The sequence below is a fragment of the Oncorhynchus mykiss genome, chromosome 7, assembly GCF_057628025.1.
Source record: "Oncorhynchus mykiss isolate SJ-2025 chromosome 7, ASM5762802v1, whole genome shotgun sequence".
In the NCBI taxonomy this organism is placed as follows: domain Eukaryota; kingdom Metazoa; phylum Chordata; class Actinopteri; order Salmoniformes; family Salmonidae; genus Oncorhynchus; species Oncorhynchus mykiss.
The window spans coordinates 82,471,490-82,484,818 of record NC_143028.1 but is presented as its reverse complement, the minus strand read 5'-3'; the positions used below and the strand labels follow the sequence as shown (position 1 = coordinate 82,484,818).

At 43.9% G+C, this 13,329-nt stretch overlaps 1 protein-coding gene across 3 annotated transcripts in view; it reads left to right on the top strand.

Annotated features, from left to right (window-relative positions):
- LOC110528677 (monoacylglycerol lipase ABHD6) overlaps positions 1–13,329 on the top strand; it is a 44,567-nt gene that overhangs the window by 18,354 nt on the left and 12,884 nt on the right. For all 3 annotated transcript variants that reach the window (XR_016497465.1, XM_036984302.2, XM_036984303.2), the window contains exons 3-4: positions 303–462; positions 4,054–4,167. Coding sequence is in view for 2 of the 3 variants with exons in the window: in XM_036984302.2 (XP_036840197.1) it covers positions 303–462; positions 4,054–4,167 (274 nt within the window). In the remaining variant the exon portion in view is untranslated. The remainder of the gene's footprint in view (positions 1–302; positions 463–4,053; positions 4,168–13,329) is intronic.

The following is a 13,329-nucleotide window of genomic DNA, read 5'->3' as shown; positions in this document are numbered from 1 at the left end:
TTCCTGTTGCTGCCTTTCTGTTATTTTTCCTGTTGCTGCCTTTCGGTTAGTTTTCCTGTTGCTGCCTTTCTGTTAGTTTTCCTGTTAGTTTTCCTGTTGCTGCCTTTGTTAGTTTTCCTGTTGCTGCCTTTGTTAGTTTTCCTGTTCGTTGTCCTGTTACTTCCTTTCTGTTAGTTTTCCTGTTGCTGCCTTTCTGTTAGTTTTCCTGTTGCTGCCTTTGTATTTGTCATTAACTCACTATGTTCTGTCTTTCTCCTAACTAGTTAATTGACCCATGACTGTCTCCCCCGGCCCCGTATCAGGTACTGGCGTCGGCGGCTGGGCCTGCAGGTTGTCTACTCTGAGAACAGAGGCTACCGGTTCTGTTACTCCCACAGAGGGAAGCCTGGTCCGGGCCGCCCCACTATTCTCATGCTCCACGGCTTTTCTGCTAACAAGGACATGTGGCTGCCTGTGGCTAAGGTACAGTATGGACAGCCGTAGGACAGACATGCACATATTTTGCAGGAATCACATTTACTAAAAATACACTTTAGGTCGCTTTGAGTGTCTGCTGAATATCACATATAATGTCAACCTGAAATCAGACCATACAGTAACATAGTAAACAGTACATCAGACCATACAGTAACATAGTAAACAGTACATCAGGCCATACAGTAACATAGTAAACAGTACATCAGACCATACAGTAACATAGTAAACAGTACATCAGACCATACAGTAACATAGTAAACAGTACATCAGACCATACAGTAACATAGTAAACAGTACATCAGACCATACAGTAACATAGTAAACAGTACATCAGACCATACAGTAACATAGTAAACAGTACATCAGGCCATACAGTAACATAGTAAACAGTACATCAGACCATACAGTAACATAGTAAACAGTACATCAGGCCATACAGTATCATAGTAAACAGTACATCAGACCATACAGTAACATAGTAAACAGTACATCAGGCCATACAGTATCATAGTAAACAGTACATCAGACCATACAGTAACATAGTAAACAGTACATCAGGCCATACAGTAACATAGTAAACAGTACATCAGACCATACAGTATCATAGTAAACAGTACATCAGGCCATACAGTATCATAGTAAACAGTACATCAGGCCATACAGTATCATAGTAAACAGTACATCAGACCATACAGTAACATAGTAAACAGTACATCAGACCATACAGTAACATAGTAAACAGTACATCAGACCATACAGTACCATAGTAAACAGTACATCAGACCATACAGTATCATAGTAAACAGTACATCAGACCATACAGTAACATAGTAAACAGTACATCAGACCATACAGTAACATAGTAAACAGTACATCAGACCATACAGTAACATAGTAAACAGTACATCAGACCATACAGTAACATAGTAAACAGTACATCAGACCATACAGTAACATAGTAAACAGTACATCAGACCATACAGTAACATAGTAAACAGTACATCAGACCATACAGTAACATAGTAAACAGTACCATAGTACATCAGGCCATACAGTATCATAGTAAACAGTACATCAGACCATACAGTAACATAGTAAACAGTACCATAGTACATCAGACCATACAGTACCATAGTAAACAGTACATCAGACCATACAGTACCATAATAAACAGTACCATAGTACATCAGACCATACAGTATCATAGTAAACAGTACATCAGACCATACAGTATCATAGTAAACAGTACCATAGTACATCAGACCATACAGTACCATAGTAAACAGTACATCAGACCATACAGTACCATAGTAAACAGTACATCAGACTATACAGTATCATAGTAAACAGTACCATAGTACATCAGACCATACAGTAACATAGTAAACAGTACATCAGACCATACAGTACCATAGTAAACAGTACATCAGACCATACAGTACCATAGTAAACAGTACATCAGACTATACAGTATCATAGTAAACAGTACCATAGTACATCAGACCATACAGTACCATAGTACATCAGACCATACAGTACATCAGACCAAACAGTATCACAGTACATCAGACCATACAGTAACATAGTAAACAGTACATCAGACCATACAGTATCATAGTAAACAGTACCATAGTACATCAGACCATACAGTATCATAGTAAACAGTACATCAGACCATACAGTACCATAGTAAACAGTACCATAGTACATCGGACCATACAGTACCATAGTACATCGGACCATACAGTACCATAGTACATCAGACCATACAGTATCATAGTAAACAGTACATCAGACCAAACAGTATCACAGTACATCAGACCATACAGTAACATAGTAAACAGTACATCAGACCATACAGTATCATAGTAAACAGTACATCAGACCATACAGTAGTATCATAGTAAACATAGTAAACAGTACATCAGACCATACAGTACCATAGTACCATAGTACCATAGTAAACAGTACCATAGTACATCAGACCAGGTCCATAGACAGGTTCTGACCAGTCTCCCCCCTGCGTTCCATAGCCAGGTCCATAGACAGGTTCTGACCAGTCTCCCCCCTGCATTCCATAGCCAGGTTCTGACCAGTCTCCCCCTGCATTCCATAGCCAGGTCCATAGCCAGGTTCTGACCAGTCTCCCCCTGCATTCCATAGCCAGGTCCATAGCCAGGTTCTGACCAGACCATAGCATCTGACTGATTGCTGTTATACCTTTGTAACGATGTTAATACCTACTAAATAATGTAACGATGTAATTACTACTATAACAATGTTAATACCTACTAAATACTGGAACGATGTAATTACTACTATAACAATGTTAATACCTACTAAATAATGTAACGATGTAATTACTACTGTAACAATGTTAATACCTACTAAATACTGTAACAATGTAATTACTACTATAACAATATTAATACCTACTAAATACTGTAACGCGCTAATACAATGTTGTTATTAGTGTAATAACAGGATAAGGATCATTAATGGATAAAGTAGACAGGATGTGTAGACTCAAGTAATGTTTTTCGTTTTTAACTGTGATGTACCTTGTATATAACTGTGTTAACTGTGCTGTATGTCTGTATGTCTTTCTGTAGTCGACAGACAGTGTGGTTGAGGAGTTAACTGTGCTGTATGTCTGTATGTCTTTCTGTAGTCGATAGACAGTGTGGTTGAGGTGTTAACTGTGCTGTATGTCTTTCTGTAGTCGATAGACAGTGTGGTTGAGGTGTTAACTGTGCTGTATGTCTGTATGTCTTTCTGTAGTCGATAGACAGTGTGGTTGAGGTGTTAACTGTGCTGTTTGTCTGTATGTCTTTCTGTAGTGGATAGACAGTGTGGTTGAGGTGTTAACTGTGCTGTATGTCTGTATGTCTTTCTGTAGTCGATAGACAGTGTGGTTGAGGTGTTAACTGTGCTGTTTGTCTGTATGTCTTTCTGTAGTCGATAGACAGTGTGGTTGAGGTGTTAACTGTGCTGTATGGAGTCTATTTGCAGTTGATAGACAGTGTGGTTGAGGTGTTAACTGTGCTGTATGTCTGTATGTCTTTCTGTAGTCGATAGACAGTGTGGTTGAGGTGTTAACTGTGCTGTATGTCTGTATGTCTTTCTGTAGTCGATAGACAGTGTGGTTGAGGTGTTAACTGTGCTGTATGTCTGTATGTCTTTCTGTAGTAGATAGACAGTGTGGTTGAGGTGTTAACTGTGCTGTATGGAGTCTATTTGCAGTCTATAGACAGTGTGGTTGAGGAGTTAACTGTGCTGTATGTCTTTCTGTAGTAGATAGACAGTGTGGTTGAGGTGTTAACTGTGCTGTATGGAGTCTATTTGCAGTCGATAGACAGTGTGGTTGAGGTGTTAACTGTGCTGTATGTCTGTATGTCTTTCTGTAGTCAATAGACAGTGTGGTTGAGGAGTTAACTGTGCTGTATGTCTGTAGGTCTTTCTGTAGTCTATAGACAGTGTGGTTGAGGTGTTAACTGTGCTGTATGTCTGTATGTCTTTCTGTAGTCGATAGACAGTGTGGTTGAGGTGTTAACTGTGCTGTTTGTCTCCCTGTAGTTCCTGCCCAAGCACCAGCACCTGCTGTGCATTGACATGCCCGGACACGAGGGCACCAGCCGTACCGATGCCAGAGACTATTCCATAGAGGGACAGGTCAAGAGGATACGACAGGTACTGATAGGTTGATTGATTGATTACATTCATTTTTCTTCTGTAAGCTCTCCGTCACGTTACACCACTGTAAACACCGTATACTGTTACTGTACCAAAGTCACATTTTACATTTACAATTGAGTCATTTAGCCTCTTTAGTCTCTTTAGCTAGGTGAGACAACCACATATCTCAGTCATAGTAAGTACCTGGCCAAGGCTTTCGACTCTGTCAATCACCTTTTTCTTATCGGCAGACTCAACAGCCTTGGTTTCTCAAATGACTGCCTCGCCTGGTTCACCAACTACTTCTCAGATAGAGTTCAGTTTGTCAAATCGGGGGGCCTGTTGTCCGGACCTCTGGCAGTCTCTATGGGGGCACCACAGGGTTCAGTTCTCGGGGTGACTCTTTTCTCTGTATACATCAATGATGTCGATCTTGCTACTGGTGAGTCTCTGATCCACCTCTACGCAGACGACACCATTCTGTATACTTCTGGCCCTTCTTTGGACACTGTGTTAACAACCCTCCAGGTGAGCTTCAATGCCATACAACACTCCTTCTGTGGCCTCCAACTGCTCTTAAAATCTAGTAAAACTAAATGCATGCTTTTCAACCGTTCGCTACTCGCCCGCCCGACTAGCATCACTACTCTGGACGGTTCCGACTTAGAATATGTGGACAACTACAGATACCTAGGTGTCTGGCTAGACTGTAATTTCTCAGTCCAGACTCATATTAAAAATCTCCAAACCAAAATTAAATCTAGAATCGGCTTCCTATTTCGCAACAAAGCCTCCTTCACTCACTCCGCCAAACATACCCTCGTAAAACTGACTATCCCACCGATCCTCGACTTCGGCGATGTCATTTGCAAAATAGCCTCCAACACTCTACTCAACAAATTGGATGCAGTCTATCACAGTGCCATTTTGTCACCAAAGCCCCATATACCACCCACCACTGCGACCTGTATGCTCTCGTTGGCTGGCCCTCGCTACATATTCGTCGCCAAACCCATTGGCTCAAGGTCATCTATAAGTCTTTGCTAGGTAAAGCTCTGCCTTAGCTCAGCTCACTGGTCACCATACCAACACCCACCCATAGCACGCGCTCCACCAGGTATATGTCACTGGTCATCCCCAAAGCCAACACCTACTTTGGCCGCCTTTCCTTCCAGTTCTCTGCTGCCAATGACGGGAACGAATTGCAAAAATCGCTGAAGCTGGAGACTTATATTTCCCTCACTAACTTTAAACAAAAGCAATCTGAGCAGTTAACCAATCGCTGCAGCTGTACATAGCCCATCTGTAAATACCCCATCCAGTCAACTACCTACCTCATCCCCATATTGTTTTTATTTACTTTTCTGCTCTTTTGCACACCAGTATTTCTACTTGCACATCATCATCTGCACATCTATCACTTCCGTGTCAATTTGCTAAATTGCAATTACTTCTCTACTATGGCACATTTATTGCCTTACCACCTCATGCCATTTGCACTGTATATAGACTTTATTTTTTTATTTTGTGTTATTGACTTGTTTATTGTGTTATTGGCTTGTTTGATTACTCCATGTGTAACTCTGTATTGTTGTTTGTGTCGCACTGCTTTGCTTTATCTTGGCCAGGTCGAAGTTGTAAATGAGAACTTGCCTTCCTGGTTAAATAAAGGTCAAATAAAAACAATGTAAAAAAACATCTTCAGATGGCCATTGGATGAATCCCGGAACATGTTCCAGTCTGTGGTAGTAAAACAGTAATGTAGCTTAGCATCCGCGTCATCTGACCACTTCCCTATTGAGCGAGTCACTGGTACTTCCTGCTTTAGTTTTTGCTTGTAAGGATTTCGGGGGAGAGCTTTGTATGCATCTCTGTTCGTGGAGTAAAGTTGGTCTTGGATTTTTTTTCCCCCCGTGGTTGCACATGTGACATGCTGGTAAAAATTTGGTGAAACTGATTTAAGTTTGCCTGCATTAATGTCCCCGGCCACTAGGAGCGGCGCTTGTGGATGAGCATTTTCTTGTTTATGGCCTTATAGAGTTGGTTGAGAGCGGTCTTAGTGCCAGCTTCGTGGTGGTAAATAGACGGCTACGAATAATATAGATGAGAACCCTCTTGGTAGATAGTGTGGTCTACAGCTTATCATAAGGTACTCTACCTCAGGCGACCAATACCTCTAGACTTCTTTAATATTCGACATCGCGCACCAGCTGTTATTGACAAAAATACCTCCACCCCCCTCTTAACAGAGGTAGCGTCTCTGTTCTGCCGGTGCATGGAACATCCTGCCAGCTCTATATTGTCTGTTTCTTCGTTCAGCCACGTCTCGGTGAAACACAAGATTCAATACAGTTTTTAATGTTCCAGTATAGGATATCCTTTTTTGTCGGACTCGTTGAAGGAAAACATTTCTTCCGTGTTGATGTCCAGAAGTGTTTCTCAGTCATAAGAGACGGTAGGAGCCACAATAAGTTAAAAAATAAGTTATGCAAAAAAAATTACAAAACAGCACAATTGGTAAAAGAATGTAAAACGTCAGGCATGTTCTTCAGCGCCATTTTTTTGCCAATCAGATCTTCAACCAAAACCTAATATTAGATTAAGGGAACCTGAGTTTACAAATAACAAAACATATTTTTACTTCATTAACAAAGTTATAAAACCCCAATTCCCAAGTGTGACACTGTAATTGCCCCCCTTACACTCAACAACTGGTTGTGCCACCTTTAGCTGCAATGACTCCAACCAAACACTTCCTGTAGTTGATGATCAGTCTCTCACACCGCTGTGGAGGAATTTTGGCCCACTCTTCCATGCAGAACGGGGTCATTTGTGGGTTTTCAAGCGTGAACTGCTTGTTTCAGGCCCTGCCACAACATCTCAAATTGGATTAGGTCTGGACTTTGACTAGGCCATTCCAAAACCATTTTCATGTAGACTTGATTATGTATTTTGGATCATTGTCTCGCTGCGTGACCCAGCTGCGTTTTAGCTTCAGTTCACAGACAGATGGCCAGACATTCTCCTGTAGAATTCTTTGATACAGAGCAGAAATAATGCAAGTCGTCCAGGTCCTGATGCAGCAAAGCATCCCCAAACCATCACACTACCACCACCATGCTGACCGTTGGTATGAGGTTCTTACTGTGGAATGCAGGGTTTGATTTTCACCACGCATAATGGGACCCATGTCGTCCAAAAAGTTGACTCAAGTTTTCCAAAAAAGCACCTGAAATCACCTGGATGATCATGAAGACTCTTGGGGGGGGGGGCAAAAATGTATTTGACAGATAAATTAAAAGTATAACTTTTTGGACAACATGGGTCCCATTTTATGCCTGGCGAAAATGATGAGAAATGTTCCATTTTCAGAGCGGGTTCCCTAAGGAAGTCTAACTAACTTTTGCCATGTTGCGTACCAATCGGAAAGTACTCAGACCCCTTAACTTTTTTTGTTATTTTACACACTAATTCTAAAATGTTAAATTAAATTATATTTTTTCCTCACCGATATACACACAATACCCCATAAGTATTCAGATCATTTTGCTATGAGACTTGAAATTGACCTCAGGTGCATCCTGTTCCCATTGATCATCATTGAGATGTTTCGACAACGTGATTGGAGTCCACCTGTGGTAAATTCAACTGATTGGACATGATTTGGAAAAGCACGCATTTATCTTTATAAGGTCCCACAGTTGACAGTGCATGTCAGAGCAAAAACCAAGCCATGAGGTCTAAGGAATTGTCTATAGAGCCCTGAGACAGGATTGTGTCGAGGCACAGATCTGGGGAAGGGTACCAAAACATTGCTGTAGCATTTAAGGTCCCCAAGAACACAGTGGCCTCCATCATTCTTAAATTGAAGAAGTTTGGAACCACCAAGACTCTTCCTAGAGCTGGCCACCCGGCCAAACTGAGCAATCGGGGAGAAGGGCCTTGGTCAGAGAGGTGACCAAGAACCCGATGGTCACTCTGACAGAGCTCCAGAGTTCATCTGTGGAGATGGGAGAACCTTCCAGAAGGACAACCATCTCTGCAGCACTCCACCAATCAGGCCTTAATGGTAGAGTGGCCAGACGGAAGCCACTCCTCAGTAAAAGGCACATGACAGCCCACTTGGGCTAAAGGACTCAGACCATGAGAAACAAGATTCTCTGGTCTGACGAAACCAAGATTGAACTCTTTAGCCTGAATGCCAAGCGTCATGTCTAGATGAAACCTGGCACCATCCCTATGGTGAAGCATGGTGGTGGCAGCATCATGCTGTGGGGATGTTTTTCAGCGGCAGGGACTGGGAGGCTAGTCAGGGTCGAATAAAGATGAATGGAGCAAAGTACAGAGAGATCCTTGATGAAAACCTGCTCCAGATTGCTCAGGACCTCAGACTGGGGCGAAGGTTCACCTTCCAACAGGACAACGACCCTAACCACACAGCCAAGAGAACATAGGAGTGGCTTTGCGACAAGTCTCTCAATGTCCTTGAGTGACCCAGCCAGAACCCGGACTCGAACCCGATTGAACATCTCCAGAGAGACCTGAAAATAGCTGTGCAGCGACACTCCCCATCCAACCTGACAGAGCTTGAGAGGATTTGTAGAGAAGAATGTGAGAAACTCCCCAAATACAGGTGTGCCAAGCTTGTAGCGACATACCCAAGAAGACTCGAGGCTGTAATCACTGCCAAAGGGGCTTCAACAACGTACTGAGTAAATGTGATATTTCCTTTTTAATTTTTTTTAATATATTTGCAAGAATTTCTAAAAGGCTGTTTTTTCTTTTTCATTGTGGGGTATTGTGATGTCATTATGGGGTATTGTGATGTCATTATGGGGTATTGTGATGTCATTATGGGGTATTGTGATGTCATTATGGGGTATTGTGATGTCATTATGGGGTATTGTGATGTCATTATGGGGTATTGTGATGTCATTATGGGGTATTGTGATGTCATTATGGGGTATTGTGTGTAGATTGATGAGGGGGGGAAAAACTATTTAATGCATTTTAGAATAAGGCTGTAACGTAACAAAATGCTGAAAAAGTCAAGTGGTCTGAATACTTTCCGAATGCACTGTACATTCCATTTAGTTGAGGATTGACGAAAGACTATTGCAGTGGAAAGATAAGGGTTTGTCTTTGTTAGAGTGTGGTTGATAAACACATTCATGGTCTCTCAGTTCGTCTGTCTCTTCTTGTCACTTCCCCATTTCTGCAGTCTTTACATCTTTTAGATCTTTCAGTTTACCAGAAACGAACGGAAATACATCTATACTACACATGACAATGGAGGGCTGAACATAAAGAACATTGAAGCTTTGAATCAATCCCTGAAAGCCTCATGGATTCAAACTATATGTAAATATGAGTTGGATCTCATGTAAAATCTTAGAAAAAGTCCAAATCACTTTTTATTTTTCAAAATATTTACTTTTATACGAATAATGTCTTGTCACTTTACTTCGTTACTGCATTATTTCTTAATTTCCTCAAAGAATCCATAAAAGATTGGTTACATTTTCATTATTATCCCCTGGGGAAAAAATGACAGAAATTCAGAGCCAAATCATATGGTTGAATTCAAACATACTGATACATAAAGATACATGTTTTGGGGGAAATGGGAACTTATTATCTTATACTGTGTATGCATATATATTTATTTTTGTATTTTATTTTATCTTTATTTAATTAGGCAAGTCAGTTACGAACAAATTCCTATGTTCAATGATGGCCTAGGAACAGTGGGTTAACTGCCTTGTTCAGGGCCAGAACGACAGATTTGTACCTTGTCAGCTCGGGGATTCGATCTTGCAACCTTTTCGGTTACTGGCCCAACGCTCTAACCACTAGGCTTCCTGCCGCCCTAAATATATATATTCTGTATATAATGAAATGGCATAGTGCTCTCAGATGCAGACTGTTGTAATTACCTATTAAAGTATTAAAACAATGATTTCTTCCTTAGCGGCTGCTGTGAACTTGTCATGTACTGTCATGTTGTCTTGTCTCTGTCCTTTCCCTTCACCCTGTCTCCCTCTGCTGGTCGTGTTAGGTTACCTTTTCTCCCCCGCTTTCCCCCAGCTGTCCCTTGTCTCCTCTAACTACCCATTCACCCCATTCCCCACCTGTTCCCTTTTTCCCTCTGATTAGGTCCCTATATCTCTCTCTGTTTCTGCTCCTGTCCTTGTCGGATTCTTGTTTGTTTGTGTCATTCATGCCTGAACCAGACTGTCGTCATGTTTGCTGTAACCTTGTCCTGTCCTGTCGGAATCTGCCGGTCCATCTGAGCCTACCTATGTTTGGTAATTAAAGAAGCTCTGTTTAAGTTGATTCGCTTTTGGGTCCTCATTCACGCACCGTAACAGAAGAATCCGACCAAGAATGGACCCAGCGACTTCGGATCCTCTCCACTCAGCCGTCGAGATCCAGGGAGCGATGCTAGGCAGACACAAGCAGGAATTGTCTGCTGCTCGACATGCCGTTGAGACCCTGGCCACCCAAGTCTCCAACCTCACAGAACAGGTTCACCATCTCCGCCTCGATCCACCGGCCACTTCCAGGGCTTTCGAATCTCCGGAGCCCAGAATCAATAACCCGCCGTGTTACTCTGGGGAGCCCACTGAATGCCGCTCGTTCCTCACCCAGTGTGATATTGTGTTTTCTCTCCAGCCCAACACTTACTCCAGGAGCACTGCTCGTGTCGCCTACGTCATATCTCTCCTTATTGGACGGGCTCGTGAGTGGGGCACGGCAATCTGGGAGGCAAGGGCTGAGTGTACTAACCAGTATCAAGACTTTAAGGAGGAGATGATACGGGTTTTTGATCGATCTGTTTTTGGGGAGGAGGCTTCCAGGGCCCTGTCTTCCCTATGTCAAGGCAATCGATCCATAACAGACTACTCTATTGAGTTTCGCACTCTTGCTGTCTCCAGTGGCTGGAACGAGCCGGCCTTGCTCGCTCGTCTTCTGGAGGGTTTCCGCGCAGAGGTAAAGGATGAGATTCTCTCCCGGGAGGTTCCTTCCAGCGTGGATTCCTTGATTGAACTCGCTATTCGCATTGAGCGACGGGTTGATCTTCGTCACCGAGCTCGTGGAAAGGAGCTCGCGCTCTCCGTCGCCTCCCTCTCCGCATCACTACCATCTTCCTCTGCCGGCTCGGGTGCTGAGTCCATGCAGCTGGGAGGTATCCGCATCTCGACTGAGGAGAGGGAACGGAGAATCACCAACCGCCTCTGTCTCTATTGCGGTTCCGCTGGTCATTTTGTCACTTCATGTCCAGTAAAAGGCCAGAGCTCGTCAGTAAGCGGAGGGCTACTGGTGAGCGCTACTACTCCTGTCTCTCCTTCAAGATCCTGCACTACCTTGTCGGTCCATCTACGCTGGACCGGTTCGTCAGCTTCCTGCAGTGCCTTAATAGACTCTGGGGCGGAGGGCTGTTTTATGGACGAGACCTGGGCTCGGGAACATGACATTCCTCTCAGACAGTTAAAGGAGCCCACGGCCTTGTTCGCCCTGGATGGTAGTCCTCTCCCCAGGATTCAGCGTGAGACGCTACCTTTAACCCTCACTGTTTCTGGTAATCATAGTGAAACCATTTCTTTTTTAATTTTTCGTTCACCTTTTACACCTGTTGTTTTGGGCCATCCCTGGCTAGTTTGTCATAATCCTTCCATTAATTGGTCTAGTAATTCTATCCTCTCCTGGAACGTCTCTTGTCATGTGAAATGTTTAATGTCTGCTATCCCTCCTGTTTCCTCTGTCTCTTCTTCACAGGAGGAGCCTGGTGATTTGACAGGGGTGCCGGAGGAATATCACGATCTGCGCACGGTGTTCAGTCGGTCCAGGGCCACCTCTCTTCCTCCACACCGGTCGTATGATTGTAGTATTGATCTCCTTCCGGGAACCACCCCCCCCCGGGGTAGACTATACTCTCTGTCGGCTCCCGAACGTAAGGCTCTCGAAGATTATTTGTCTGTAGCTCTTGACGCCGGTACCATAGTCCCCTCCTCCTCTCCCGCCGGAGCGGGGTTTTTTTTTGTCAAGAAGAAGGACGGGTCTCTGCGCCCCTGCATAGATTATCGAGGGCTGAATGACATAACAGTGAAGAATCGTTATCCGCTTCCTCTTATGTCTTCAGCCTTCGAGATCCTGCAGGGAGCCAGGTTTTTCACTAAGTTGGACCTTCGTAACGCTTACCATCTCGTGCGCATCAGGGAGGGGGACGAGTGGAAGACGGCGTTTAACACTCCGTTAGGGCACTTTGAATACCGGGTTCTTCCTTTCGGCCTCGCTAACGCTCCAGCTGTCTTTCAGGCATTAGTCAATGATGTCCTGAGAGACATGCTGAACATCTTTGTTTTCGTTTACCTTGACGATATCCTGATTTTTTCACCGTCACTCCAGATTCATGTTCAGCACGTTCGACGTGTCCTCCAGCGCCTTTTAGAGAATTGTCTTTTTGTGAAGGCTGAGAAGTGCACTTTTCATGCCTCCTCCGTCACATTTCTCGGTTCTGTTATTTCCGCTGAAGGCATTAAGATGGATCCCGCTAAGGTCCAAGCTGTCATTGATTGGCCCGTCCCTAAGTCACGCGTCGAGCTGCAGCGCTTTCTCGGCTTCGCGAACTTCTATCGTCGTTTCATCCGTAATTTCGGTCAGGTGGCAGCTCCTCTCACAGCCCTTACTTCTGTCAAGACGTGCTTTAAGTGGTCCGTTTCCGCCCAGGGAGCTTTTGATCTCCTCAAGAATCGTTTTACATCCGCTCCTATCCTTGTTACACCTGACGTCTCTAGACAGTTCGTTGTCGAGGTTGACGCGTCAGAGGTGGGAGTGGGAGCCATCCTTTCTCAGCGCTCCCTCTCTGACGACAAGGTCCACCCATGCGCGTATTTTTCTCATCGCCTGTCGCCGTCGGAACGTAACTATGATGTGGGTAACCGCGAACTGCTCGCCATCCGGTTAGCCCTAGGCGAATGGCGACAGTGGTTGGAGGGGGCGACCGTTCCTTTTGTCGTTTGGACTGACCATAGGAACCTTGAGTACATCCGTTCTGCCAAACGACTTAATGCGCGTCAGGCGCGTTGGGCGCTGTTTTTCGCTCGTTTCGAGTTCGTGATTTCTTATCGTCCGGGCTCTAAGAACACCAAGCCTGATGCTTTGTCTCGTCTCTTC